The sequence below is a fragment of the Lutra lutra genome, chromosome 17, assembly GCF_902655055.1.
Source record: "Lutra lutra chromosome 17, mLutLut1.2, whole genome shotgun sequence".
Classification (NCBI taxonomy): Eukaryota; Metazoa; Chordata; class Mammalia; order Carnivora; family Mustelidae; genus Lutra; species Lutra lutra.
Window position 1 is genome coordinate 40,888,098 of NC_062294.1, and position 26,147 is coordinate 40,914,244.

Consider the following 26,147-nt stretch of genomic DNA (forward strand, 5'->3'; position numbering starts at 1 on the left):
CTTCAAGTCCCAGGAACACGGTCAGCATGAGGCCGCTGCTGGACTCTGGCAAGGATGGCCCCGCGGTGTCGGCAGCAGAGGCAGACCCCTCCCGAGCAGAGCGGAGCGCCCGTCCGTGCCGCTCCCTGGCCCTCGGCGCCCGGTCTCTTCAGTCACAGACAGTCATTAGAAATCAGTGTGTGGGAAGGGAGTCGGCAGCCTTACCTCGCACACACGCAAGACACCTAGCCTCTTCCCGATGCCAAGTCGCAGAACGCGGGGCACACGCCATCTGTGTCTTCGCACGAGGGACGTGACGCTGGTGAGGAGCAGGAAGGATGTGCTCCCGCTGAACCGCCGCTGCGTGCCGCAAGTTGCTTTCGCTCCAGGAAGGACAAGAGAGAAGTGTGGGGCCTCCTGCTGCTCAAGCGGGGAGCAGCCTGGCCCCGGACCTCTGGTGGTCCTTCTCCACAGCTGCGGTGGTCGGAAGCCGGCGCTCCTTACAGGCGCAGTTACCCCAGCCCGTGCCATCATGTCCAGTCGCCCCTCTCGTCCAAAAATCTTTTCAAAGGTAGAGAGTGTGTCTTACTCCACCGCGTGCTTTATCTCCGGGAAGCAGCCTTCGAGTTGGCACCTGCGATCGGTAACTCCCAGTGACACGTTCTAGATCCCTGTCTTTTGAGTGTTTAAATCCAGATGTATTCAGCATGACGCGCTCTTCCTTTTCGCAAGGCTGAGTAATGGCCGTGTTCTTCCGGCAGTCCCACGCTGCAGGCCTGCGGACGAGTGAGCTGCCGCGTGGGAGGAGTGTCTGGGTCTTCGACTCAAGCCCTGTGGGACGCTACCACGTCAGATCCCCTCCAGCAGCTTCCTGGCAGTTGAGCGGTATTTCTTCCTCTTCCCCTCTTGTCTCGTCTTGCAGGTTTATCAGATTTATGCGAAGAGGTCCCCGGAGGACGTGCATGCCCTCCTGAGGTCCTTTGGCACTGACTACGTCATTCTGGAAGACAGCATCTGCTACGAGCGAAGGCATCAGCGGGGCTGCCGGCTGCGGGACCTGCTGGACATCGCCAACGGGCATGTAAGCCTGTCCCCTCGTCCTGGGCAGGGCTTCTGGAGACGGGGGTCCACTCCGCACCTCTGTACGTGACAAAACGAGGTCACGAACTGAGTACCCAGCTCCATCACGCCCTGTGGGACTCCAGGCTCTGGCACTTCAGTGACGGCCGTGAGGGCTGGTGAGGGGACAGATGAGGGGGCTTCAGGCCCCAACCTCCTGTCAAATAGAGCAGCTCTGTCTTTAGCTGATTTGTGACCCGAGGTTCTGCAGAAAGCCCATTTTTTAAGGCTTTGCTGTTAAAATGAAAAACAAAACCTCAACCTTTTAAAACCTACGCTCCGAAGCAGCGTTTTGGCTGGCACGTGCGTGTGACTGTGACAGCAGGGCTCCCTTCCAGCCGCTGCTCCTGTCATTGTCTCCTTTGTCCACGGGCACAATGCCACAAAGATGGCTTTCTGTAGCCAAGCCTCCACTCCAGAGCAGAGCAAGCTATTTCTCCCTCCTCCTCCTGAGGAAAATGTTCTTGGAGCTATGCCAGCTCTCAGATTAGCACAAGCAGATTTCCCCCCTTTAAGAGGTGACGTGTGCTGTAACTATTTGGTATAAAAGCTGACAGATACTTTAAAAAAGTGAATGGGAAAAAAATTATATATCTGGCCCAAATCTCAAAAAAATAAAAACAAAAACAGTTGATTGTACAGAATTGGAGATTCAGAACACCTGAGATCTACTCACAGGGCCAGTTTCAAGCGTGTGGTTCTACTGCTCTTAGCTGTCGTCCCGTGCTGTACGTTAAAGGCGCAGGACTCAGGTGGCTAATAAGTGCCGGTGTGTCCTTTGACCAGTGCGGCTGTGTTCCTCAACTTGACTGTGGCGATCATCTCCCCATGTATCCGTGTACCAGACCATCAGGTTGTATCTCTTAACTGTGCACAGTCTGATTCGCCAGTTATGCCTCAGTAAACCTGGAGGAAAGAGAACGTGAGATTCAAATTTTTGCCCAAGGAAAGTAACTGTCCCTAATGATCTTGAATTCAGAGTATAACAGACCAAAGACATGCATTTAAATTTTGATCCATGTATAATTTTTTCCAACTAGGCCATCTAATGAGTTGGAGGACTTCCTCTGGTCATAGTCTTTCTTCTCTGTACTCCATTTTTGTGAGAGCAACAGTGTGGTACGTTCCTAAGAACAAGGAGATCCAGGTTCTACTTCTAGCTTTGCCATTAAAGGTGATCATTGTGTGATACCCAGCTCCCCTCCTGAGCCTTGATTTATACTTCCGAAGGGGAAGAGGTGGACCCGATAATCTTTCAGTAGCCACTGACATTGAAATGATAGAATTTACGTTCTCCTAACATATCACTCTCAAAGAAACCCAACACCTATTCCTACTTCTCTTGTCTCCTATAAATATGATTTTTGCCCCCAATTGTATTTGGTTTTGTTTTGGCTTTAGATGATGGATGGCCCAGGAGAGAACGATCCTGATTTGAAACTTGCAGGTCACCCTCGCTTCTGTGAAGAGATAAAGAGGAACCTGCCGCCCTACACAGCATACTTCACCAGAGTGTTCCAGAACAAAACATTCCACGTTTACAAGCTATCGAGAAACAAGTAACCAAGCTCTCTGTTCCGCCTCTATTTTTGATATGTGAAAGTCCATCCTAATGAAACTCAGCAGTAACATTTCATATGTCGTTAGATAGCCTGTAGCCTGTACCACAAAGCTGTGATATGAGTAAGTTGTAGAGATGTTTACACAAGCGTTACCGTCCTTGAAAGTTACTTACACAAGCTTCTTTCTTTTTTATCTTGTTTCATTAATGTTCTTTAGCCTAAACGTTCTCAGCTTCCTAGGAGTGGTCTAGAATCTCATTGCTAGGGAGAACACTAAGTGGGCCGCGGTGGCCTGAACAGCCACACATCATGGTAGAAATCCAGAAGCTGTTCAGGATTGAAATACTGTTAATTGACTTCAGACAGTTAGGGTACAATTGAATTAAGGGGATGCATAATTAAATTCTTTAGTGTTGTTTCACTAGTGAAGACCAATGGATGGCTTTTTAAAAAGCTCCTTATCGTCCTATTTCACCTAAAAATTTTATAATGTTTTCCAACTGTCATGCTTTTAATATTTTTTTTAAATCATGTTAGGTCTTTGTATATATCTAAAACTTTTCGTCGTGCACTGTCTGAAATGTAAAGTTTAGCGCTTCAGTATATGTGGTGTGTGTGTGTGTGTGTGTGTGTGTGTGTGTGTGTGTGTGTACGTACGTGCATGCGGGTGCATGTTTTAATGCTGGATATAGAAAAGTGTGACAAATTCCTTATTGTAAGTCATGAAAGGAGCAGAAATGTGATGTAGCCATGCAGGTTTTGTTACTGTTTAGTGTTATTTTAAAATCTATTGATACTATCCAGCCTATCCTGCAAGTAAGAAAATTTTTCTTCATTTCTTACTCATTTAAATTTACTGGGTTTGCAATATTTTCTAAACTTTTTGTTTTTAGCCTTTGTATTTTTTACAGCCTAGAACCTTGCAAAGTCTGAATATTTTTAAAATGTTCTATCTTACTAATTCACTAATACAGTATTTTTAGCAGAGAGCATTTTCATACCAATTTGATTTGTGGTCTCCAATCTTACTGTGAGGACCTGGGTAGTGTTACTCCTTTTCTTACTAAAAGGTAACCAAGTGCCTCTAAGTCATGCTTATTTGTAAACAAGAAAGAGGATCATGTATACCTGTTCAAAAATTTTTTGATAATTGCTTTTATAATTAATTTCTAATGAGGGGGACATGTAAAAGTTGCTGATAAAAGCATACTGCACGTTTAATTAAATCAAGGTGGCTAATGAAATTAACTTTCTCCCCTGTTCTTGCCAGTTGGAAATGATGTAAAGGTTTCTCCTTGCAGTTGTAGGGAAGTCTATTACCCTAGACATCAAAATAGATATATCATGTGTTCAAATTATTTCACATTCAGTTACTACTTAATAAACAGTATTCAAAAAGAAATGTTACACTGTCATGTTGGACTCCAGGATACTCGGCTTTTTTATCAAAACTTATTTAAATTAAAAAAAAAAATTGACACTGGCTGGGTTACTAGATTATGCAGCTGAAACTCCTGAATTATGTCTTTCCTGTATCCTGTAATAAGGTTGGAGACCACTGCAGTTTAGGATAACACAATAATAAAACACTTTAATCAGTACTAAAACTGTAATTAAGCCAGTAATGATGCATGCCTGGTGTGGCTGACAGCATGGGTCAGCTCATCCTTCAGCCAGTGCCTTACTCTTAGTTGAAATGAAGCACATGTAAGGTACATGTTAGACCACGTAGTTTTGTTTTTCAAGTCCTCTATTACCTTCTTGATAGATTTCCGTTTTATTTCAACTATTTCTAGATGCACTAGTCTAAGCATTTGACTATATGGAGCCTCAGTATAAGAAACATGTACTTAAATTTGTATGCTGATCATCTCCGCCTTGATGGCACACAGGAATCTTTTTCTCCTAGTTTAGGTGCCACTGTTGCCAAGACATTGGGTGTTGAGTCTTCAGTGAAAAATATAAAGTGCCAAAAAAAAAAAAAAAATCTTGCAAGACAGAATCCATGCATACACTCTTTCCAAGACACTGTGACCATGTAGAGCATTTTTCTTTTCTGATGACCAAGTCTGTCAACAAACCATGTTAAACATTCTTCGTGCTCATCAGTTTCTCTTTTATGACCTTCTTGTTGGAGTCCACGGGAGGAAAGAGGAAGAGTGACTGACTCCTGGCCTGCCACCAAGCCAGAGCGCACCACCCGCGGCCTTTGCTCCCCACCACACAGATCTCTGCGGCTGTGGTCATATTTGCTAATAGCCTCAAATTGTGGCTGGTTTTTTTTTATGGATAGAATAACCACTTGATTTTGCTTCCGAGTTAGCATTCAGAAGAACCTCGAAGTACAATAAGTGCTCTTAACAGTCCTCTGCTTACGTGACTCACCACATTCCCCAGCAGTCTCCATCCCTCCTGTGAGCTGACTGACCAGGCCGCTCCCTGTGTCCCCTCCTGCCCGTGCTCCCTCCTGTGTGCTCTGTGCCCGTGCCAACTGCTCTGTGCCAGTTCCCCTTGTTGTGAGGACACAGTTCAACACAAACCTAGGAAATAGGGGTGCAAAAGCGGTTTCTGTGAACATTAACTGGAATGCTTTGGTCAGGTTTGATAAAGGTTGAGTGGCTAGTAAAAACTGCTTTCAAATAAATTAGGAGTGGTTGGGAAAATTCTAAAATACCAGGAAAACATAAAATTCGAGAAAATTTCTGAGCTTTGATTGCTTCATAGATTAAAGTACTCACTCCACCTTTAAAAATATCTAGATTGACCAGAGGTATTAAAATGTACCATCATATTACTAGTACGATTTATGCAAGCATAGAACTGGAACCATTGAACCCTTATTGCAAAGGAAAGACCTTCACAGCAGAAGATTAACAAATGAATGGACAATTATATATTTAAAGTTATGATTCCTTACTTGAATCTACTTACTTCATTAAATGATTTCATTAAATGACTGATAGTGATCACAGTGGCTAATAGAGGTTCTAGTACAGTTGAAAGGTTTCAGTTAGTCTTTTATTACAGACTTAAGAAATGGGGATTCATTTCAGATATATGAGCCAGGAGCATAATTAGGTGTTATCTAGGCCATCTGTTGTCCACTTAGAGATTATTTTCTTGAACTTTGTGAGGTCAGCTAGGGGTGTGTGTGTGGATGTGCATGCATGTGCGCGTGTGTGCGTGTGTGTGGGGTAGGGCAAGGATAGATGTAGATACTTCCTCTGGTCTGCATCTTTTCTTCACAATTAACTAAAAATGTGTATTCTGATTCCGCGGGAACTTTGTCTAAGATGTACCAATTTTAGCTCATCTTTGGCAAAAACCTACCTGAGTTAACATAGAAATACTCCATTTTTAAAATGTCATTTAAACCTTGGAATTAATAGGAAGACATTAAAACATTCTCAGATCATGTATCTTGGTTAATATGCTCCCAAATGCTTTACATATGACAACCTTTTGGCCCAGAAGAGAGTGCTTATCTGTTGTTGGAAAAGACTTCCAAGATGAGAGCGGCTTGCTTTCTTGTGGCAACTGGCAATTGACTTTCTGTATTTAACATCCTCTGGGTAAAATCTTACAAAGAGCTTTTATAGTATGTTGTACTGAACTGTACGGAGATTATATACTAAATAAAGCTCTTTTAAAGTACACAAGATGAGTGTCTTTCCTTTCTTTGAAGGTCAGAAACCAAGGAACCAGTTCCTGAAGTGTATTAAATACATGCTCCGTGGAGTCTAGTCCTTCAAGATACATAGGCCAAGCTGGACTTGCTAATGGCATAGGAGTTTATTTTTTCATGGAATTTGGTTTGATAGCTCATTACTTGTTTCACTTGAACCTCAGATTATAGTTTGTATCTCTAAAGAGAAGGCTGCTATCAGCAGAATTTATCCTCAAAGAGGTAAATGCTATTTGTTTTCACCTTCGGAGTTGTTTCTACTTGTTGATTAATTCTCAGTCTCCAGTAATTCAAGAAGATGCGTGGTAGTCCATATTTTGGTAAGAGCTTGTACATAAGTGTATTTGACTGTTACATTGTTCAAAGCAGATATTGAAATTCCAAGCAGAAATAGAGAGACCAGTGTACTTCCAAATAGAAGAAACTGGCTGTGGGTTCTCAGATATTTCGTGCTCTTAGAAAGCTCTTAAGCTTGAGCTGAAATGGTCTCTAGCATAGGAAGAGTTACAAACAGTACAGATAAATGAAAGGTTCAGGATAGGAATGAACTGAACAGGGAATGGTTTGGCATGTGACACCAGGCACACAGAAGATGAAATGCTGTTTCTCTGCCCCTTCTTTCAAAAGTGGCGTCAAGGGGCGCCAGGGTGGCTCAGTGGGTTGAAGCCTCTGCCTTCGGCTCGGGTCATGATCTCAGGGTCCTGGGATCGAGCCCCGCATCGGGCTCTCTGCTCCGCAGGGAGCCTGCTTCCTCCCCTCTCTCTCTGCCTCTCTGCCTACTTGTGATCTCTCTCTCTCTGTCAAATAAATAAAAAATCTTAAAAAAAAAAAATGGCGTCAAAACTCATCTCAGACCTTTTCAGCTAATTTAATACTCAGAAATTGGCTTTATAGTATTGTTTTTGAAGTGCAAATAATAGAACTATAGTGTAATGTGAAATCAGTGTAGTGGGTTGCAGCCAACATCAGAAGACTGAGAGAAAGAAAGGGAAAGGGGAAGGGGACAGCCCATATGGGGCACGTAAGTATTGTTTTGTGCAGTAGTTGTTTGTCATACATGTAGGCATGATTGAACTGAGGTGCCATATAAAATGTATTTCTTAGTGTTTGAAAACCAAACCATGACAGCAAGGAGTATTCTGGGAGGATGGCATCTTGAACTTGGCTCTGGCCTGTCCCCCAGCTCTACTCTAGTAAACCCTTTGAACAGTGATAATATTGAAGAATTATTACACATTTTTAGGTGTGATATAGACTTGTTATTTTTTTAAAGTCCTCCTGTTTTAGAATTTATACAGGCATACCTTGGAGATATTGTAGACTGGGTTCCAAACCACCACAATAAAGCAGACATTGCAATAAAGTAAGTTAAATGATTTTGTTAGTTTCCTAATGCGTGTAAATGTTAACATCATGCTGTAGTCTATTAAGTGTGCAAAAGTATTATGTCAAAAAAAAAGCAATGTACATCTGAGCTTTCAGCAAGTCTTAATCACTGATCACAGATTATCGTAAGAAATATAATAAGGCCATTGGGTGGCTCAGTCAGTTAAGCATCTGCCTTCAGCTCAGGTCATGATCCCAGGGTCCTGGGATCAAGCCCCAAGTCAGGGTCTCTGCTCAGCAGGGAGCCTGCTTCCCTTCCTCTCTTTCTGCCTCTCTGCCTACGTGTGATCTCTGTCAAATAAATAAGTAAAATCTTAAAAAAAAAAAAACCTATAATAAGGCCACTGGGTGGCTCAGTCAGTTAAGCGTCTGCCTTCAGCTCGGGTCGTGATCCCAGGGTCTGGGATGAAGTCCAGTGTTAGGCTCCCTGTTCACTGGGGTGCGGGTGGGGGATGCCTGGGTGGCATGCTTCTCCCTCCGCCCCTGTGCTCATGCCTGCTTTCTCAAATAAAATCTTGAAAAAATATATATGTAATAAAAGTTTAATATTGCAAGAATTATCAAAATGTGACATAGAGACACAAAGTGAGCAAATGCTGTTGAAAAAATTGTGCCAAAAGAATTGCTCAGTGCAGGCTCACCACAAACCTTCGATTTGTTTAAAAAAAAAAAAAAAAAAGGCAGTATCTGCAAAGTGCAATAAAATGAGGTATGCCTCTATTCAAATATTTGCAGATGGAATTATAACGACAGGGTTTATTTACATCAAAATGAGTTTATGGAGGCATACAGGCCAAACAAGATTGAGTTGCTGTGGTTTAAGCTAGTTTGGAATTTTTCATCATGAAAAAGAAATTAGAATCAACAAATCAGGAAACTAGGAAGAGTAAAATTTAAAAGAACTGAGATCAACCAACTAGGGAAATAGTAGAAAGGACAAATCCCAGAAAGAGCTGGTGTTTTAAAGCTAGTTCTTTTTAAAATAAACACCTGGAAAAATCTGACTTAGGGCGAAAATACATCATTTAAGGCTGTAAAAGAAGACATAGTACAGAACCGGTAAAAGAATTATATGAACTAATGTACACAATTCTGTGGCAAACAATAAATCAGTCACAGAATCAAATTACTCGTGGCCGCAGAAGCCCATTATCTCCTGGAAGTCGCTCATCTCCACTCACACTTCACAACGTGTCCGTTTGCCTCTGCAAGGCCAGCAGGAGAGCATCTCCCCAGGAAGGTCCAGTTCCTCTTTTAAGGCTTTTCACTTGAGTGAGTCAGGCCCCTCCATGATAATCTCCATTTTCATTAACTCAAAATAACCTACTGACTTAGGACCTGAATTATATCATCCACAAAGTCCCTTCACCTTTTCCACAGAGGGTAATGTAATCATCATTACATTATGATGATCATAACCATCCGACGCACAGGGCCCCTTGACACCGAGTGGAGAGGATTATACAGAGCATGTTCACCAGTGGGTGGCATAGTTGGGGGCCATCTTAGGATATTGCCTACCACTGATAGGTTAAAAAGAAAACCAGAGTCTAGCCAAAACTATTGGGTAGCACTTAACCCAGGACTATAAACCTTAAGAGAAGGGAAGCACACGAGGAGAGTCCCAATCTCACCCTGCCCTTCCTCCTTGGAGTCTTCGAAACCATGGCACAGGGAAATGTTGCTCACACGGTGGCAGACTTACTGAAAGAAATGGATTGGAATTCATAGCTAGGGTGGCTAGGATTTGGTAGGAGTTGGAGGGATAGGGCACCAGAGAGGAGGGTGTTGCAGAGAAAGAAACCTGAGAAGTTCCCTTTGGGTCTTGACTAAGCACATGTGTGTGGCTTACCAGAGGATATCCGGTAAATGGCAGAGAGCTGAACAGGGACTTCAGAGGTTACATGGTGCTGAGGAGACACTGGAGTTGTGGCCAGCCAACATGGAGAGATTATGGTGAACCTCCCTAGCCACTGAACTGAGACACAAGAAAGGCTATACCTTAATCTGAGGAGGAGAGGCTGTTATCCTAACTGCCTGTCCAAAGCAAATGTAAATCTGCTATGAAGGATGATAACTTAATCCATGGCCTCAAAGTATCTCTACATTTCCAAATATATAATGTATAGCACTCAATCAAAAAAAAAAAAAAGACTGAAACAGAATTAAAATAGAAATAGCCACAGTCCAATCAGATAATAGAGTGTAAAACATAGACTTTAGAGTAACTGTGCTTATTTATATTTAAGACATTAAATGACAAGATGGAGAATTTAGGTGAACTGAAGACTATGAAAAAGAACAACACGGAAATAACTAGAACCAAAAAGTGTAATAAATGAAGTACTCAGTAACTCAGGTTAAATCACAAATTAGACACAACTGAAGAGAGAATTGATCAACTGGACAATAGATTAGAAGGTATCCAGACTAAGACCTGGGGGGAACAGATGAAAACATGTCCCTTTATCCTAGAAGTGTAACTCAAGTCCCACAAGGGAAGGAAAGACAATGGATCTACATGTGACTTTGGGCAAGCTACTTACCCTCTTAGCTTCAGTTTCTTGTTTTGTAAATGGAAGCGCAATAATAATCTATGGAGTCACTGAGGGGATTTTTTTTTTAAGATTTCTTATTTATTTATTTGACAGAGAGACATGGCACAAGTAAGCAGAGTGGCAGGCAGAGGGAAAGGGAGAAGCAGGCTCTCCACTGAGCAGGGAGCCCAACTCAGGGCTCTATCGCAGGACCCTGGGATCATGACCCAAGCAGAAGGCAGACACTTAATGACTGAGCCACCCAGGCGCCCCCATTGAGGGGATTAAACAAGAGAACATTTAAAACACGAGGCCCAGTACTTTGCACATGGTAAGTACAATAGGTGGAAGTCGTAAGATATTATCATCATTGCCATCAATCGTCATCAAAATTAGAATGTCAAGGAGAATATTCTGAAGAACAAAGTTATATGAGTCAGATACTGAAGAGCCCTTAGTAATTTTATGGGAACTGTTCTTGCTTTAAAAAATAATTAAAACCCTGTATGGGTTTAGAAGGATTTTTTTTTTTAAGATTTTATTTATTTATTTGACAGAGAGAGATCACAAGTAGATGGAGAGGCAGGGAGAGAGAGAGAGAGAGGGAAGCAGGCTTCCTGCTGAGCAAAGAGCCCAATGTGGGACTCGATCCCAGGACCCCGAGATCATGACCTGAGCCGAAGGCAGCGGCTTAACCCACTGAGCCACCCAGGCGCCCTGGGTTTAGAAGGATATTAACAAGAGCAGTTCATAAGGAAACCAGCTTCTTAGTAATCTTTCAGGTATATATTTACATCACAAGGAGAGGTGTGTCTATCTCTGCGTGTATGTATAGGAGAGAGGTAAAAAAGTCGTGGACACAGTCTAAGAAAGGCTGCTGATTGCATGTTTTTTGGAAGACATTATCGTTGGTGAAGATAAATGTCAAAGCTTTGCCAAGATAAACATATACAGAAAGTAGAAGTGTCTGACTGTGTATGGATCTGCTTAAGAGAGAAAAGAATAAAGAAAATGATTTCAGGACTAACACAGCACTTAGAGCAGCAGTGTGCTAATTAGGGCTCATACATTTAATGAAACTAGTAGCACTTTCTCCTGCAAGAAGAGGTGGATTTTCTTCCCCAGGAAATGACACCTGTAAACAATTACCTCTCTTATCATGGCTATTAAGATTATTTACATAAATTGTGCTCATTTAGATTCACTCCCATTAATTATTTTTTTACAACACCTGCTCTCACACTAGATTCTCCCTAGCTGGGGAGGTACTTTGGGATTATTGATAATTAATGGTATAGCACAAATAGACAAGACCATTATAGGGGACCTGCTGCCCAGTTACTTTGCTTTGTGGGCAGGGTTTTTGTTTCTTTAATGCAGTATATTTCAGAATCTGAGTATCCGGGGGCGCCTGGGAGGCTCAGTCTGTTAAGCATCAGACTCTCGATTTCGACTCAGGTCATGATCTCAGGGTGGTGAGACTGGCCTCTGTGTCAGGCTCCACACTCTGTAGGGAGTCTCCTTAAGATTCTCTCAAATAAATAAATAAACCTTAAAAAAAAAAAAAAGAATCTGAGTATCTGTAAGAGCATGTAAGAGCCTGGTGGATTAACTTTATGAACACAGCCTTCCCTGTGTCATCACTGGGTTCAGTGATTCCTTCTGTGATAACTTACTGAACACGTAAGGATAGGATACAAGGCTATAGGCCTCAGATATAAATACAGATTTATCATTATCTTGAATAAAAATATTATGATGACATGCTTTAGAGCTTAAAAAAAAACCTATAAGAGAAAACAAGGGATGTATCCATTAAGAATTTTCATGTTGGGAGTTGCAAAATACCTTAGACCGCTCGGCCACGCTACCCGCGTGGGAGTTGCAAAATACCTAACTCAAACTGGTAAGTCATAAAAGGATCTGGTAGTGCATTTCACCATTTTTTTAGGCCTTTGGGTGAGGCTTAATCTCACACCCCACCAACTGAATCCATTCACTCGCTATCTCCTAAGACCTATAGGCACTGGTCTATCAGTGTACCAGACAGACAAGGTCCTTAGTCTCATTGAACTTATATTGTAGCGGAGGATACAGACAACAGATCAACATGTAAGAAAATGCCGAATGTTTGAAGAGAATTAAAATAACAGGCTGTGATGGAGTATAACCGCGTGGTTATTTGGTTTTGAGGGGTCAGAAAGGCATTTAGGCTCTGATTTGACTGACAGGACACATCTGGGCTAAGATTGGAGGGAAGAGGGGTTGCTGGTGGGTGGGAGGAGCTTGGCGTAACTGAGGGTCAGAAATAAGAACATGGGGCCTATACCCCTGAAACAAAGAATACATTATATGTTAATTTAAAAAAAAAAGAAGAAGAAGAACATGCAGAAGAGAAAGAACAGGCCAGACCACATGTGCCTCAGTAAACAGGTTGAATTTTACTCCAAATGTGATTTAAAAAAAAAACAAAAAACAAAACACTAGAGGATTTTGAGCAGAGTAATGACATTATCTAATTCATGTTTCCAAAAATGTGTCTATGATCCTGTGTTTGTTTTCTAATGCCGCCTTATCAAATACTAAAAACCCCTGTGCTTAAAACATTATTGTTTCTCTGTCTTGTACTCAGAAGTCAGCACAGCTCAGCTCTTTCTCTGCCCAGAGTCTCAGGAGGAGGAAAGCCAGCAGCGCCACCCTCCTCCCCACCCCACCCCACGTCCTCCCCACACCCTACCCCCCTCCCCCGCCCCGAGGGCTCTAGGGATGAGTCCACTTCCAGCCTGATTCATGCTGTGGGCAGAATTCAGTTCTATGTGTTTGTGGAATGAAAGTTCTCATGTCTTTGCCGGCTCCCAGCCAGGAACCCCCCTCTTAGCTCCTAGAAGCCTCCCTGGGATCCTTGTGCACAGCCCCCTCCATCTCAAACCAGCAACAGCACACGGCGTCCCCACCCTACTGCATCTCTTTCCACTTCCTCTCCACCACGTCTTCATGACTATGCCTGGGAAACGTTCTCCACTTTGAAGGGCGTGCAGCATTAGACTGGAACCACCAGCCAACACGGGATGATCTCCCCGTCTCAAGGTTTGTAGCCTTCCTCAGATCTGCAAAGACCCTTCTCCCAAGTAGCATGACGTATCCACAAGTTTTGGAGATTAGGAAGTGGATACTGGGTTGGGGGCCAGATTCAGCCTACCACAGATGCAGTGTGGAAATGAGACTTGGGTGTGCAGAGGGTAAGATCAGAGGTGGGAAGACCGGCGTCAAGTGTATTTTAGTCGTCCCGGTGAAAGGTTATGGCCTGGTGAGCAGAATGGTAGTGGTGGAAAATGAAGAGAAATAGGGTTGATAGAACTTGCTAGTGGATTATACATCGGGAATAAGGGAAAGGGAGATAAAGGGTAACACTTAGATTTTCTTTAAACTCGGGTAGCAGGGTATGTGATGGTAGTGCTTTTTCTTGAGATAAAGAAGACTGACTGGTGTGGTAGTCATTATTGGTGTTCAGCAAATATTTCTGGTTTTCCCTTCCTCCTGTCCTCCTTTGGTTGAGTGTGGCCTTATGACTAACTAGTGGCCAATGAGATGTGTCCCTTCTGGGTCAGAGCATTTAACTGCCAGCCCCAAATCCTGAAGATTCTTTCTCTCCCCGGGTCCTGGAATAAGGGCAGCATGGAACCAAGCTTCCTCTGACTTGCATCCGACACGCAGTTCAAAAATTAGCCTCTGTTGCTTTAAGTCACTGAGATTCAGGACTGTGTGTTGTCATGCCACAATCTCGCTTCTCCTGACCTCACACACTGAGGAGGAGCTGGCCTTTTACAGGAACAGGAGTACAGTGTCATGGAGCGGCCATGGTAAATTTGAGATGCATGATCAATGGCGTGTCCCGGAAGTGGGCCTCTCTGCCCACGTCGCTACTCCACTGCAGTTAGTATTAACATACTACCTGACTCACTCTTCTTGGATTTCCATGACGCACCCCCGTTACCTTTCCAATACGTTACTTCTTTGACTTGAGCTAGAGTGTGCGTCCATTCTTCATAACCAAATGATCCCTGATGAAGACACTTTAGTGAAGGCAGGGAGTTCTCCTGAGTCTGGATTTCCTAAGGCAGACATCTTTTTAAAATGGTCTTTATTCACATAACACCTTATCCACAGGGTTCCCATGGCACTTGTCACCCCAAATTCTAGTTAATGATCGATGTTTCTCACTGTGCTGTGACCTTCGTTAAGGGTAGGGGCTATTTACTTTTCATCTTCAAGTTCCCAATGGACGCTCAGCGTGTGTCATAAAGGCTCAGTGCTTTGTGGAGTGTGCAGTTGAGATCAGGCTCACCGGATGAAATAACATTGAGTGAACTACAGTCAGTCGACTCCCAGAGAGAGAAACGGGATGGGACCATGGACCATGATGCCTGGCAAGCTAACTTTCCTTTCCTGCTGGCAGCTGAAGAAACTGACCCACTGCACATTCCAAGAAGGTTGTAGGACCATGAATACTCCACTCCAAAACTGTCCAGGCATTCAAGTCAACAGAAAAAAAAAAAAAACTGCTAGTAACAGCCTATATACCCACTTCATAGTAGTCGATATCAATATAGATATAAGTAGAATATCTACTATGTCATTATTGGGGGGCACTGCCCCAATATTTATTAATTAAGCCACGTTTAATTTTGTTCATATTTTTGACATATATAATTATTTCTTTATGACTTCTTGTCAGTTATTGAGAAACATATTAGAATCTTCCATTGTGATTGTGGATTCATATATTTCTTGGTTTGGTCCTGTTCGATTGCTTTCTATGTCTTGAAAAAATGCTATTGGATACATTTAGATTTAGAATTGCTGTAACTTAACATTACTGCATTAAGAGACGAATCTCTTTAGAGATGAATTTAGAGAGTCTTTTAAAGAGACGAATCTCTTTAACATTGTGAAATGCCCCCCTTAATGTCTTCGTAGTGCTTATAGCCCTAGCTTGCTTTGTCTGATAATAGCAGAGCCATACCAGTAGTGTGCATGGTATATATATTCCTACCCTTCTTGAAACTTTTTTATATTCCTATAGTTACGATGTGTTTCTTATAAACATAGAGTTGGAGGGAATCTCCATTCTGACCATTTTTTTTCCTTCTAATAGGAGTGTTCAGTCTGTTTAGATGTTAATATAGTCATGGATAGATACATTGGGGTAGATCCATTGCTAATACACAGTGATGTTGTCCTTCTCAGGTTATCTATCCCATCTGGAGTCATGTGAAATCTATTTTTTCCCTTTTTAGTGATACTGATTTTGATCACTTAGTTAAGGTGTTGCCCAATTACTTACTATATAGTTATTAATTACAAAAGGATCAGTAGTAAGTGGTGTGTGGAAGGATATTTTGAGATCAAAAACCCTGTTCTTCATCAGTCCTAGTCCTCCTACTAAATCTACCACCCATCACCGATCTTTTTATTTCAATGTTCCTGTTCTTCCAGATTTGAATAGTGGGAGTCTGTCAAGCTGGCTCCTTTGTGTGTGTGTGTGTGTGTGTGTGTGTGTGTGTGTGTGTGTGTGTGTTTTATATGCCCCCTCATTTCTGGTACAACAAGTCCTCCCATGCTTATTTTGTATATTCCCTCCCCAGCCCTGAAATCAACCATTTCTCCAAGGAGCCCTGGTCATTTTAGTGGGAAATACTATTCAGACACCAGAATCTGGATGCTAGATGTGCTCATTGCTATTAAGTGTCATGGGCTTCTTGGATTTTTTGGTGGGCTATTGGGGGAAATTCACACACACACATACACATGTGAGCACAAGAAAATTCATATATATCTGTCTACATGGATACATACATGCATGTACACATACACATATGCACACACATAAGTTTGTGCTGATACAGCCAATTCCAATCCAACTCCACAATGTTCTTCCTTGCCTTCTCTCAATAAAAAGTCCATCTTTATATCACCCTATTTTCACACTGAGAACTATGGCTCTCAATACTATCAATTCAAAGTTACACAAAACAGGGACTCAGGTGGGAGGGCATACAACTCTCCATCTCAGGGTCATGAGTTTGAGCCCCACATTAGGTGTAGAGATTACTTTAAAAACTTTTTTTAAGGGGCGCCTGGGTGGCTCAGTGGGTTAAGCCGCTGCCTTCGGCTCAGGTCATGATCTCAGGGTCCTGGGATCGAGTCCCGCATCGGGCTCTCTGCTCAGCAGGGAGCCTGCTTCTCTCTCTCTCTCTCTCTCTCTGCCTGCCTCTCTGTCTACTTGTGATCTCTCTCTCTGTCAAATAAATAAATTAAAAAAAATCTTAAAAAAAAAACTTTTTTTAAAAGAAAGTCACACAAAATAGTTTCAGAACTGCTATACTTCTAAATCACTGTGAAAATCAAACCTACTCAAAAGAGTTCAGTATTTGCATTTCTTCTATTATATCTTCTTTCTTTCTTTCTTTCTTTCTTTCTTTCTTTCTTTCTTTCTTTCTTTTTTTTGGTGTGGGGGTATGTACTCAAAGTACCATGTTTAAATGTCACTTGAATTAATTCTACCCCCACCACTTCATTGTGGTTGTCATTCTAATTATTCAGTATTTAGAACAGTAATGTGATTCCAAAAGTCAAAACAATCAAATCGGTCCCTCCATTATCCCTTCCATCCCACTCTGCCCGCCTTGTACATAATCCATTTTATTAGTTTCTGGTTTACCCTTTCTTTGCTGCTTTTCTCATAAATAAGCAGATGTGTGTATGTTTTCTCACTGTCCATTTTTCCTTACACAAAATGAATATATATTCTTTTGCACTTTGCTTTTTTGCTTAACAGTATAGCCTAGAAGTCATTCCATATCTTCTCAGAGAAATTTTATTCATTCTTTTTAACAGCTGTTTACTCAAATTAAGCTAATTAACATTTATTGATTGATATGTTTGCCTCTCCTGTTGTGTTACAATTACGGTGTGTATCATATTTACTGTGTTTTGTTATGTGGTATGTCAACTTCTCTCTAAAATTATTTTTTAATATTTAGGAAAACTCATGTTTGGTTCCACCGGTTACATTTGTATGTGTACATTTGGTGCTCTATATTAGGCAGAAATGAGAAAAACTCATTGAACTTTCACTGTGTGGTGCCTCAGTTTTAAAGATAGATATTGGTGGGGCGCCTGGGTGGCTCAGTGGGTTAAAGCCGCTGCCTTCGGCTCAGGTCATGATCCCAGGGTCCTGGGATCAAGCCCCGCATCAGGCTCTCTGCTCGGCGGGGTGCCTGCTTCCCTTCCTCTCTCTCTCTGTCTGCCTCTCTGCCTACTTGTGATCTCTGTCTGTCAAATAAATAAATAAAATCTTAAAAAAAAAAAGATAGATATTGGTTCTCACCTGTCGTCTGGCCAACAATCAGTGATCATATTTGACTTTTTCTTTTCTTCCCCTTCTTGTTATGTTTAGTTGTAGTCCTCCTATACTGTCAGAACATGTTCTCTCTCCTGCTCTTTCTCATGGTCTCCTCATGGAGACCCATGTCTCCATCTGTTGTAAGGTTTTTCTATTTCACCTGAAGTGACATGGTATTATTTGAAGGTATAAAGATGCATATTGTAAACCTTAAAGCAATTTCTCTTTTCCCTCTCAATAGATAATTGATAGATTAGATAGATAGATATAGAGATACAAAGATATTTACCATACTTTAAGAATTAGGGGTTTTTTAAAAGATTTTATTTATTTATTTGACACACACAGAGAGAGAGAGAGAGAGAGAGCACAAGGAGGGGGATGGGCAGAGAGAGAGAGCAGCAGACTGGGAATCATGACGAGTTGAAGGCAGACACTTAATCAACTGAGCCACCCAGGTGCCCCAAGAATTAATGTCTCGATATACTTGAATTTATTATTAAAAGCCTCTCCAGAGAGTCCCACTCCCACAGTGGCAGCATGAGGAATTCTGCAGACCTGCTCCTCAGCGAAACAAGCTTGCACCACCGGCAAAATTGTTTTTTTTAATACCAACCACGTAAAGTCTGATCTCTATCTTAAGGAAATTACCTTAAGGGCACATTTCTTTGAGAAAATGTATTAAAACTTGGCATTGGAGCCACAGCCTGTTCCCCGCTCCTTGCCTCCCCGGTCAGCAAGACCAAGGCCACTGCAGGCAGATGCGGCCAAGAACAAGGGGCTCCTGCTCCCCCGCTCCCCGCTCCCCTTAGCTGCTGCAGGGTCTCTCTGGGAGAGGGCAGCTTCCCAGCAAGCCTCGCCCTCCAGCCCCAGCTGCCTGCTGTGGAAGCCAAGTTCCAGGCAAGCGTGGCCAAGAGGGCGGAGGCTCTGCCTCGGGATGGCAGGCAAACCACCCAGGCCCTGCTGAAGCGGCAGAGGTTCCACCCCAGGGAAGGCAGGGGTGTCCCTCAGAAGTGGGCCTCGCTCTCTATGTCACAGTCCATGTGACCCTGCGAACATGCTCCCCGGGGGTTACCCAGAGGTGCTGACCACGGATGCCCACGCAAAACCCCGCCCAGGGATGTCTGGAGCAGCATGATTCATCATTGCCAAAACCTGGAAGCAGGCAAGAGAAATACAGTATGGTCCACCCAGGTAACAGAATCTTATTCAGCGCTAGAAAGCACTGGGCTGTGGAGTCTGCAGAAGACATGGAGGGATGTGGAGGAACTGCCCAGCATCTGACTCAGGGAAGGAAACCAGCCTGAAAAGACCACCCGATGTAGGATTCCAACCATGTGACATTCTGGGAAAGGTGGAACTATGGAAACAGTAAAAGGACTGGTGTTTGCCAGAAAGTAGGCAGGGAGGAAGGGTGCGTTGGCAGAACGCAGAGGATGTTCTCTGCGGGCACCTTACGGTGGCTGCTTGTCATCCCACATTTGTCAAAACTCACAGATGCGCAACCCCAAGACTGAACCCTGATGCAAACGGTGGACTCGGGGTGAGGATGACGTGTGCTGTGGGCTCACCGGTTGTACCAAATGTGGGGGACGCTGACAGTGGAGGAAGCTAGGGTGGGGGCCACCAGGCACCCCGGTGGGGGGGCATGTGGGAAATCTCTGTGCTTTCTGTTCAATTTCACTGTGAACCTAAAACCACTCTAAAAAGTAAAGCCTGTTTTTTAAAGGTTCATTACACGAAAATCAGTCATGAACAGACTGATCTCAAAACTAACAAAGAGAATAAGATGCAGAGAATTTGAGAGATAATAGCAAAAACTATAAAACATAAAGAATTACCACCACCCGTGCCCCATTTGAGTTTTTCCAGATTGGCAATATTTTCGAGGATTCAGCATATTAGCATCTGAGGTTTCAGCATAAATCCTTAGCCTGTTAATAACCCAATATTTTAGGTTAATATGCAAACTCGGTGTATGTGGTATTTTAGGAATTCTAACCCAAAACACGCAGTGAGTTGTCTATAAAACTGAAGCTGCTTTCTTTTCTGACTGCCAAGAACCTAATGGTACTTGTTACATAAGGATATTTGAAATTAATTTTCCCTTCACATCTATCATGCACTCCATTAAACTTAAGTTATAATGCACATTATTTGCTAATATTTTCTAATGTTATTCCAAGAGACTTGGAGGAAGGCAGCACAGTGATGAAGGTTTCTGCAAGGTGTCATCTCTTACCAGCAGTGTGACCTTGGGCCCATCATCTGTGTCTCAGTTTCCTGCACTGCAAACAGATTAACTCCATAGTCTCATCCCATAAGGTTTTGGAAAGGATTAAATTAGTTAATAATTTAAAGCTCCTAGAATAGTGCCAGACACGGACTAAGCACCTAATAAATATTTATGGCTGTGATTAACGCAATTTTGACACTTCTTAAAAGGGAGTTTGGCTCGTGTGATTATTCTTTTTACACCACGGCATACAGTGTTTACCGCCGATGTGGCCGAACCATCTATGATGATTATTATTACTATTATTATTACTATTATTAATAGACACTCCCCCTCCCCCGCCCTGCCCTCTTACTTCATGACCGCTTCGAAGCACTTTGAAGCCGTTAGCACAAAGCAAACCTAACTTCCCCGAGCACTGGCCACTCCTGGAACATTGCATGCACACTCCCATCCGAGAGCATTTCCACGTGCCAGACCCTTCACCCTCACCCGCACGACTCCTTCCTTCCCCGCACCCAACTCTGCTCAGACAGCGCCTGCTCACCAGACGACGCGGGCCTCCTGCCGGGGTCAGCACCTGCGAGTCCTTTAGCAGGTTCTATTTCCTGTTTCCTCCTCTAGAATGTAAGTTTCAGCAGGACAACAACTCCCAATTGTTCACTGCTCTGTTGTCTTCTTCCAGATCCCTCTGGCCACCCCCATACGCCAGAGCACCCCATCACTCCATCCCGTATTCTCCTCTGCTTTTCTTTTGAGTATGCATTACCATCCCGTTTACTCATTTATTTTCTGTGCCCCACGTGCTGGAATGGTGTCTGGAATGCCTGGCAGAGTTAGACCCTCAACCATACTTGTTGAGGGATAAAGAGGGTCTGGCACATAATAGGTTCTCAGCGAATGTGCGGAATGAAGAAATGCCCCTGAAGATGTCATGAAAGATTAAGGAGGGGAGCTATACTTCCCACGACCCGCCAGCACATAAGGAAAGTTTCTATTAGAAAAAAAATAATAGGGGCGCCTGGGTGGCTCAGTGGGTTAAGCCTTTGCCTTCAGCTCGGGTCGTGATCTCGGGGTTCTGGGATCGAGCCCCACATCGGGCTCTCTGCTCAGTGGGGGGCCTGCTTCCCCCTCTCTCTCTGCCTGCCTCTCTGCCTACTTGTGATCTCTGTCTGTCAAACAAATCAATAAAATCTTTTAAAAATAATAATAATAATAACCCATTATATCTGCCATATGGCAAGCTGGCTCTACCCTAAAGTCATAATTGCTAAGCTCATAGGGGCTCTCGCTACAGCCCAGAAATCCTATTGTGTTACACTCTGTCTCACTTTGCACCATGACCATTTCAAATGGTCTTTAAAAAATTTTATTTTAAGTAAACTCTACCCCCAACATGGGGCTTAAACTCACAACCTGAGATCAAGAGTCGCAAACTCTATTGACTGAGTCAGCTGGGCACCTTCCCAAATTTCCCCTTTTGAAACTTCTAGCCCTCCCCATCCTACACTCACTCTCAGGAGATAAAACTGTGTATTAGTTATTTATGGCTGTATCACAAATTGCCCCAAAACTGAGAGACTAACCCATAAAAAGCATCTATAATCTCCTAGTTTCTGTTCAGGAATCCAGGCCTGGATTAGTGGGATGCCCCTGGCTCGAGGTCTCTTTAGGTTTCAGCCAAGTGGTTGGGGTCCACAGTCGCCCACCTCTCCTGGAGTAGGGTCCTCGTCCACACTCAACCCCGTGGTTGTTGGCAATATTGTGCTCCTTGCTGGCGAGAGACCTCCCTCACTTCTTCACCTTGTGTGCCTTTCCACGGGACAGCTGGCAACATGGCCGCTGGCTTTCCTCAAGTGCACATGCAGGGGACAAAGTCCTCCAGGCCTCTTAAATTATCTAATGTCCCAAGTGGTCCTCGTTATCCGCCGTACTGTAGTTGGTGAGGGCAAGTCACTAGGTGCAGCCCACACTCAAGGGAGGAATTAGACAAGCACACGAATACCAGGAGACATCATGGGGGCCATCCTAGAGGCTGCCTCCCACACTGCCTTCCACTTCCAGTCCCACAAACGAGAAAATAGAATGTTCTCATCTTCCCTTCATTCATCGCACTAACCTCTGGTCCTCTCCTCCTGCAGCAGGAGCTGCCCTTCCTTCCCTGAAGTTTGGTTTCATTCTCGATCCTTCTTCTCGGGATGCTTGCATGATAGGTTCTCCCTTCTTCTTACACAGTCAGACTCTCCGTTCAACTGGACCTTCTCCATCAGCCTTTCTGTGTCCTCATAATTCTTCTCACAGAAACAAACTAACCAAAACTCAAATGAGGGTAAACCCTCCTTATCCTCTGTCGCCAACATTTATCTATTTCACTCCTTTATTTAATGGTCCAAGTGTTCCCCCCCCCCCCCACAAGAGGCTGCCAGTTGTCACTTTCCATCCACTCCAAGATGGCAGCCTTACTTGACTAAAAGAGCTCTTGCTGGTGTCACCAAGACTATCCTGGGGTCTAGTGAACACTTTTAATCCTATGTTCTCTTCATTTTAAACACTGGTACCACTGCATCCTTTCTGAAATGCCCTCTCCCCTTATTTTGTAAGACAGAGCAGGCCTGGCGCTTCTTACTCCCCTGGCCTCCCCTTCTCCAGCTCTTGTGCAGGCATATTTTCTGCTCCTCACCCCTTTAAATGTTGGAGTCCTTCAGGCCTTGGGAGCTTCCCAGGACATACCTTCTCACTCTGTGTTTTTCTATCCCTTGGTGATCTTCCACAGCCCCGCTTCCAGTACCATCTAAATGCACACGACTCACAAACCAACTCCTCCAGCCCAGACTTGTGCACCTACTGGCCCATTTGACATCGCTTCCATGATGCTCCGAAGGCAGTTCAAGTTCAACACTTCCAAGACCAAGCTCATTATTTCCTCTATCAACCTGTTCCTTGTTCAGTGTTCTCTAAACTGCCACAAACTTGGTAGCTTAAAACAATGGGAATTTATTTCCTCACAGCTTCAGAAAACAGAAGTCTGAAATCGAGCCTCCCTCTGGAGGCTAGATCCAGGAGAGAATTCTTCCTTGTATCTTCCCGCTGCACGTGGCCCCAGGTGTTCTTGGCTTGCCTCTGCATACCTTCTACTGTCACATGGCTTTCTGCTCTTCTCCGTACACATCTCAAATCTCCCTCTGTTTTTCTCTTAGAAGGACTTGGAAAAATCCAGGAGGACCTTGTCTCAAGGTCATAACTTGATTATATCTGCAAAGACCAAATATGGTCACACTCATGGGTCTCATGCAACTCACTACATCCAGCACCTCCCTCCATCCTGTTGGTCAAGTCCGACAACTTATGACTATCCTTGTTCCCAGGAGCCAATGCACCCAGAAGTCATTTTCCTGCCTCTGCATCTCTGGTGTCTGCCCACTTCTCCCTCTTTGCCACAACCGAATAATCCAAGCTATTATCACCTCTCCCCTAGAGTCCTACCACACCTACTCCTGGGCCGACCATCCATCCTCCACAATGTAGAGTCATTCCTAAATACGAGTCTGATCAGGCTGCCCTGATCTTCTCCCAACTTTCACTGCTCTTGGGAACTTGGGAATGCTGTCTTTATTAAAAATCAACATGAAATAAGAGCATCAATTTACACCATGAAGCCTTTAAGAAGGTGGTACATAGCAGGCAAAGGAACATTGTGGAGAGCAACTTAGAGGCATCATGATGAAAACTGATGACTTTGAACCTGGCCTGCTCCACACCCAACAATTGACTACACCATGACCTTCATGGGCTCCTTCTCTAGTCTCTAAGAAACCTGTCATTGGACACTGATGTAATGAGAGCATCTGTCCCCCTCCAACACTCATCACGTAAATACTGAGGTGGCTACGGTCCCCTCGGGGAGACACCAGCAGCATTTTAGTCTCATAACACCTGCTTTCCTTGCCCCCCTCCCCCAGCTCTTCTTGCGACTCTTCTGCTGGAATACCTGAATGGGAGCTGTCCAAATGTCTTCAAAATGCAGTGCCTCTAAGTTACCAGCTTTTACATTCCTGACACCACAAAGCCTTCTATCCAAATTTATGTTCTAATAATAGCTAAGCAGAGACCTTATAGGTTTAATGGAAGCAAATATCTAGCATAAAAAAATATGTCCACCAATCAATCATGACCCACCTTCTGGGTAATGCTCTGGCAAGAGTTTTGGCCCCAAAACAGGGAAATGGAGAGCAAGGTAATTTTATACAAGTTCAATGTCCCCTTCACAATTTCTGTGTCTGCAGGATAGAGTTGATTCTGCTGAAGAAGCAAACAACTCTACAATCTCAGGGACTTCAAGCAACGAATGGGTAGTTCCGCTTCTTGCTACATAACCAGCAGGTTGACTAGGGCTTTCCATCCTGCTGTCCTCCTTCCTACACCGTTGATGGAACACAGCCTGCACGGATGTGTCTGGTCACTTTGGCAGAAGGTTGAGATGGCTTTTGGGGGGGCTTGCACCCATCATTAAATGCTCTGGCCTGGGGGAACCTGGATGGCTCAGTCCTTAAGCGGCTGCCTTCAGCTCAAGTCATGATCCCAAGGTCCTGGGATCGAGCTCAGCATTGGGCTCCCAGCTCAGCAGGAAACCTGCTTCTCCCTCTTCTCCTCCCAGTGCTGGTGTTCCCTCTCTCGCTGTCTCTCTCTCTGTCAAATAAGTAAATTAATTAAAAAAATAATAATAAATGCTCTGGCTGTGAACAATACATGTTTCTTCTGCTCACAACTCAGTGGCCAGAATAGGCGCATGGCCCCACTCAGCCACCAGGGGGCGCCAAATTGCACCCTTGCAGTGTACCTGGAAAGGGGGAGAAGAGGAAATATTGGCAAATGTCCTTAAAGATCCGCACAGTCTTTCTTGTCACTAAGTATTTAGACCGCCATTCTTCCCAACAAGCAATACGTATACCTACATGACTGCCCCCAACGGGAAGAATCCAAACGCTCCGTCCAATCATGGCATCACCAGGCTTAAAGTCCAGAACCTGTGCGTGGTGCACGGGAATTTCTAAATTGGGTCAAAGTACTCATTGTCTCCACCAAGAGAATCAGGAACTAAACACCAGGTTCTCTATCCAACCTGCAAAGTTATTGCTTCGCTCCCAGTATATAAAGATAGAACAGGAGCAGCTGGGTGGCTCAGTGGGTTGGAGCCTCAGCCTTCGGCTCTGGTCATGATCCCAGGATCCTGGGATCCAGCCCTGCACTGGGCTCTCTGCTCCGCAGAGAGCCTGCTTCCCTTCCTCTCTCTCTGCTTGCCTCTCTGCCTGCTTGTGATCTCTGTCTGTCAAATAAATAAATTAAATCTTTAAAAAAAAAAAAAAGATATAACAGTCACAGGCTAATGGCAACCAACACACCCTCCAGCAGGGGGGAAATGGAGGGCACTAGGGCCTTGACCCTCTTCCCTCCTCTCTAGTGTATTTACTGCATTTAACATTCACATGGCATCATTAATCTACCAGGAAGCCCTCAAAGCACTGTACACGGAGTCATTGATTTAATCCTCACTACAACCCTATGCCAAAGATACTGTTATAAATCCCAATATCCCATATAAATCCCAAAGATACTGTTATAAATCCCATTTTCAGATGAGAAAAATTCAACCCATTCATGTGTTCAAGGTCCCCCAGCAAGTACGTGCTGGAACGGGGTTCTGTGTCAAGCAGCCTGGCCCCAGAGTTTTCTCCCAACCATTATACTGTCCTGCCTTTGCAGGACGTCTTCACCTTTAAAGGTTCATTTACAGTAAAAATTCTAAGTTCAACTTGCAACCTAGAAGGGGGAAGATGTTTATTACGAGAAGCACATTTTAGCTTTAGAGGGAACAGATGTCACTGGAATCACCATTCATTCCCTACTGCTCCTTCCCGCTGTTGTTTTCACCCAGCATGAGCCAGTCGGACACTTGCACCTCTGGCAGAGGGGGTCTCACAGGCCGCTGGGGCGCCGCTGGAACATGCCCGCCCTTGGCTGTCAGAAACCCTCCACTCACGCAGGGAGCCCTGCCGCACTGCGGTGCTGCCCACAGGGGAAAATGCATGCACACACGTCGTACACCCTGGCGTGGGTAGACCTGGAAATGGAACTTCTGGATCCAAACCAGGAAGTATTTTTTTGAGGATGGGCCCCCACGTAGCCCTTCGTTGCTGGCTGAGCCCACATTCTCCTCCAAGGGAAGCAAGCCAGGAGAAGA

General features: G+C 44.0%; 1 protein-coding gene across 3 annotated transcripts in view; it reads left to right on the top strand.

Annotated features, from left to right (window-relative positions):
- The window catches only part of DPY19L3 (dpy-19 like C-mannosyltransferase 3), a 68,861-nt gene extending 64,975 nt beyond the window's left edge, over positions 1–3,886 (top strand). For all 3 annotated transcript variants that reach the window (XM_047710937.1, XM_047710938.1, XM_047710939.1), the window contains 2 exons: positions 902–1,060; positions 2,500–3,886. In XM_047710937.1, the coding sequence (XP_047566893.1) occupies positions 902–1,060; positions 2,500–2,661 (321 nt within the window). In that variant the 3' untranslated portion in view covers positions 2,662–3,886. The remainder of the gene's footprint in view (positions 1–901; positions 1,061–2,499) is intronic.
- Positions 3,887–26,147: the final 22,261 nt, after the last annotated feature.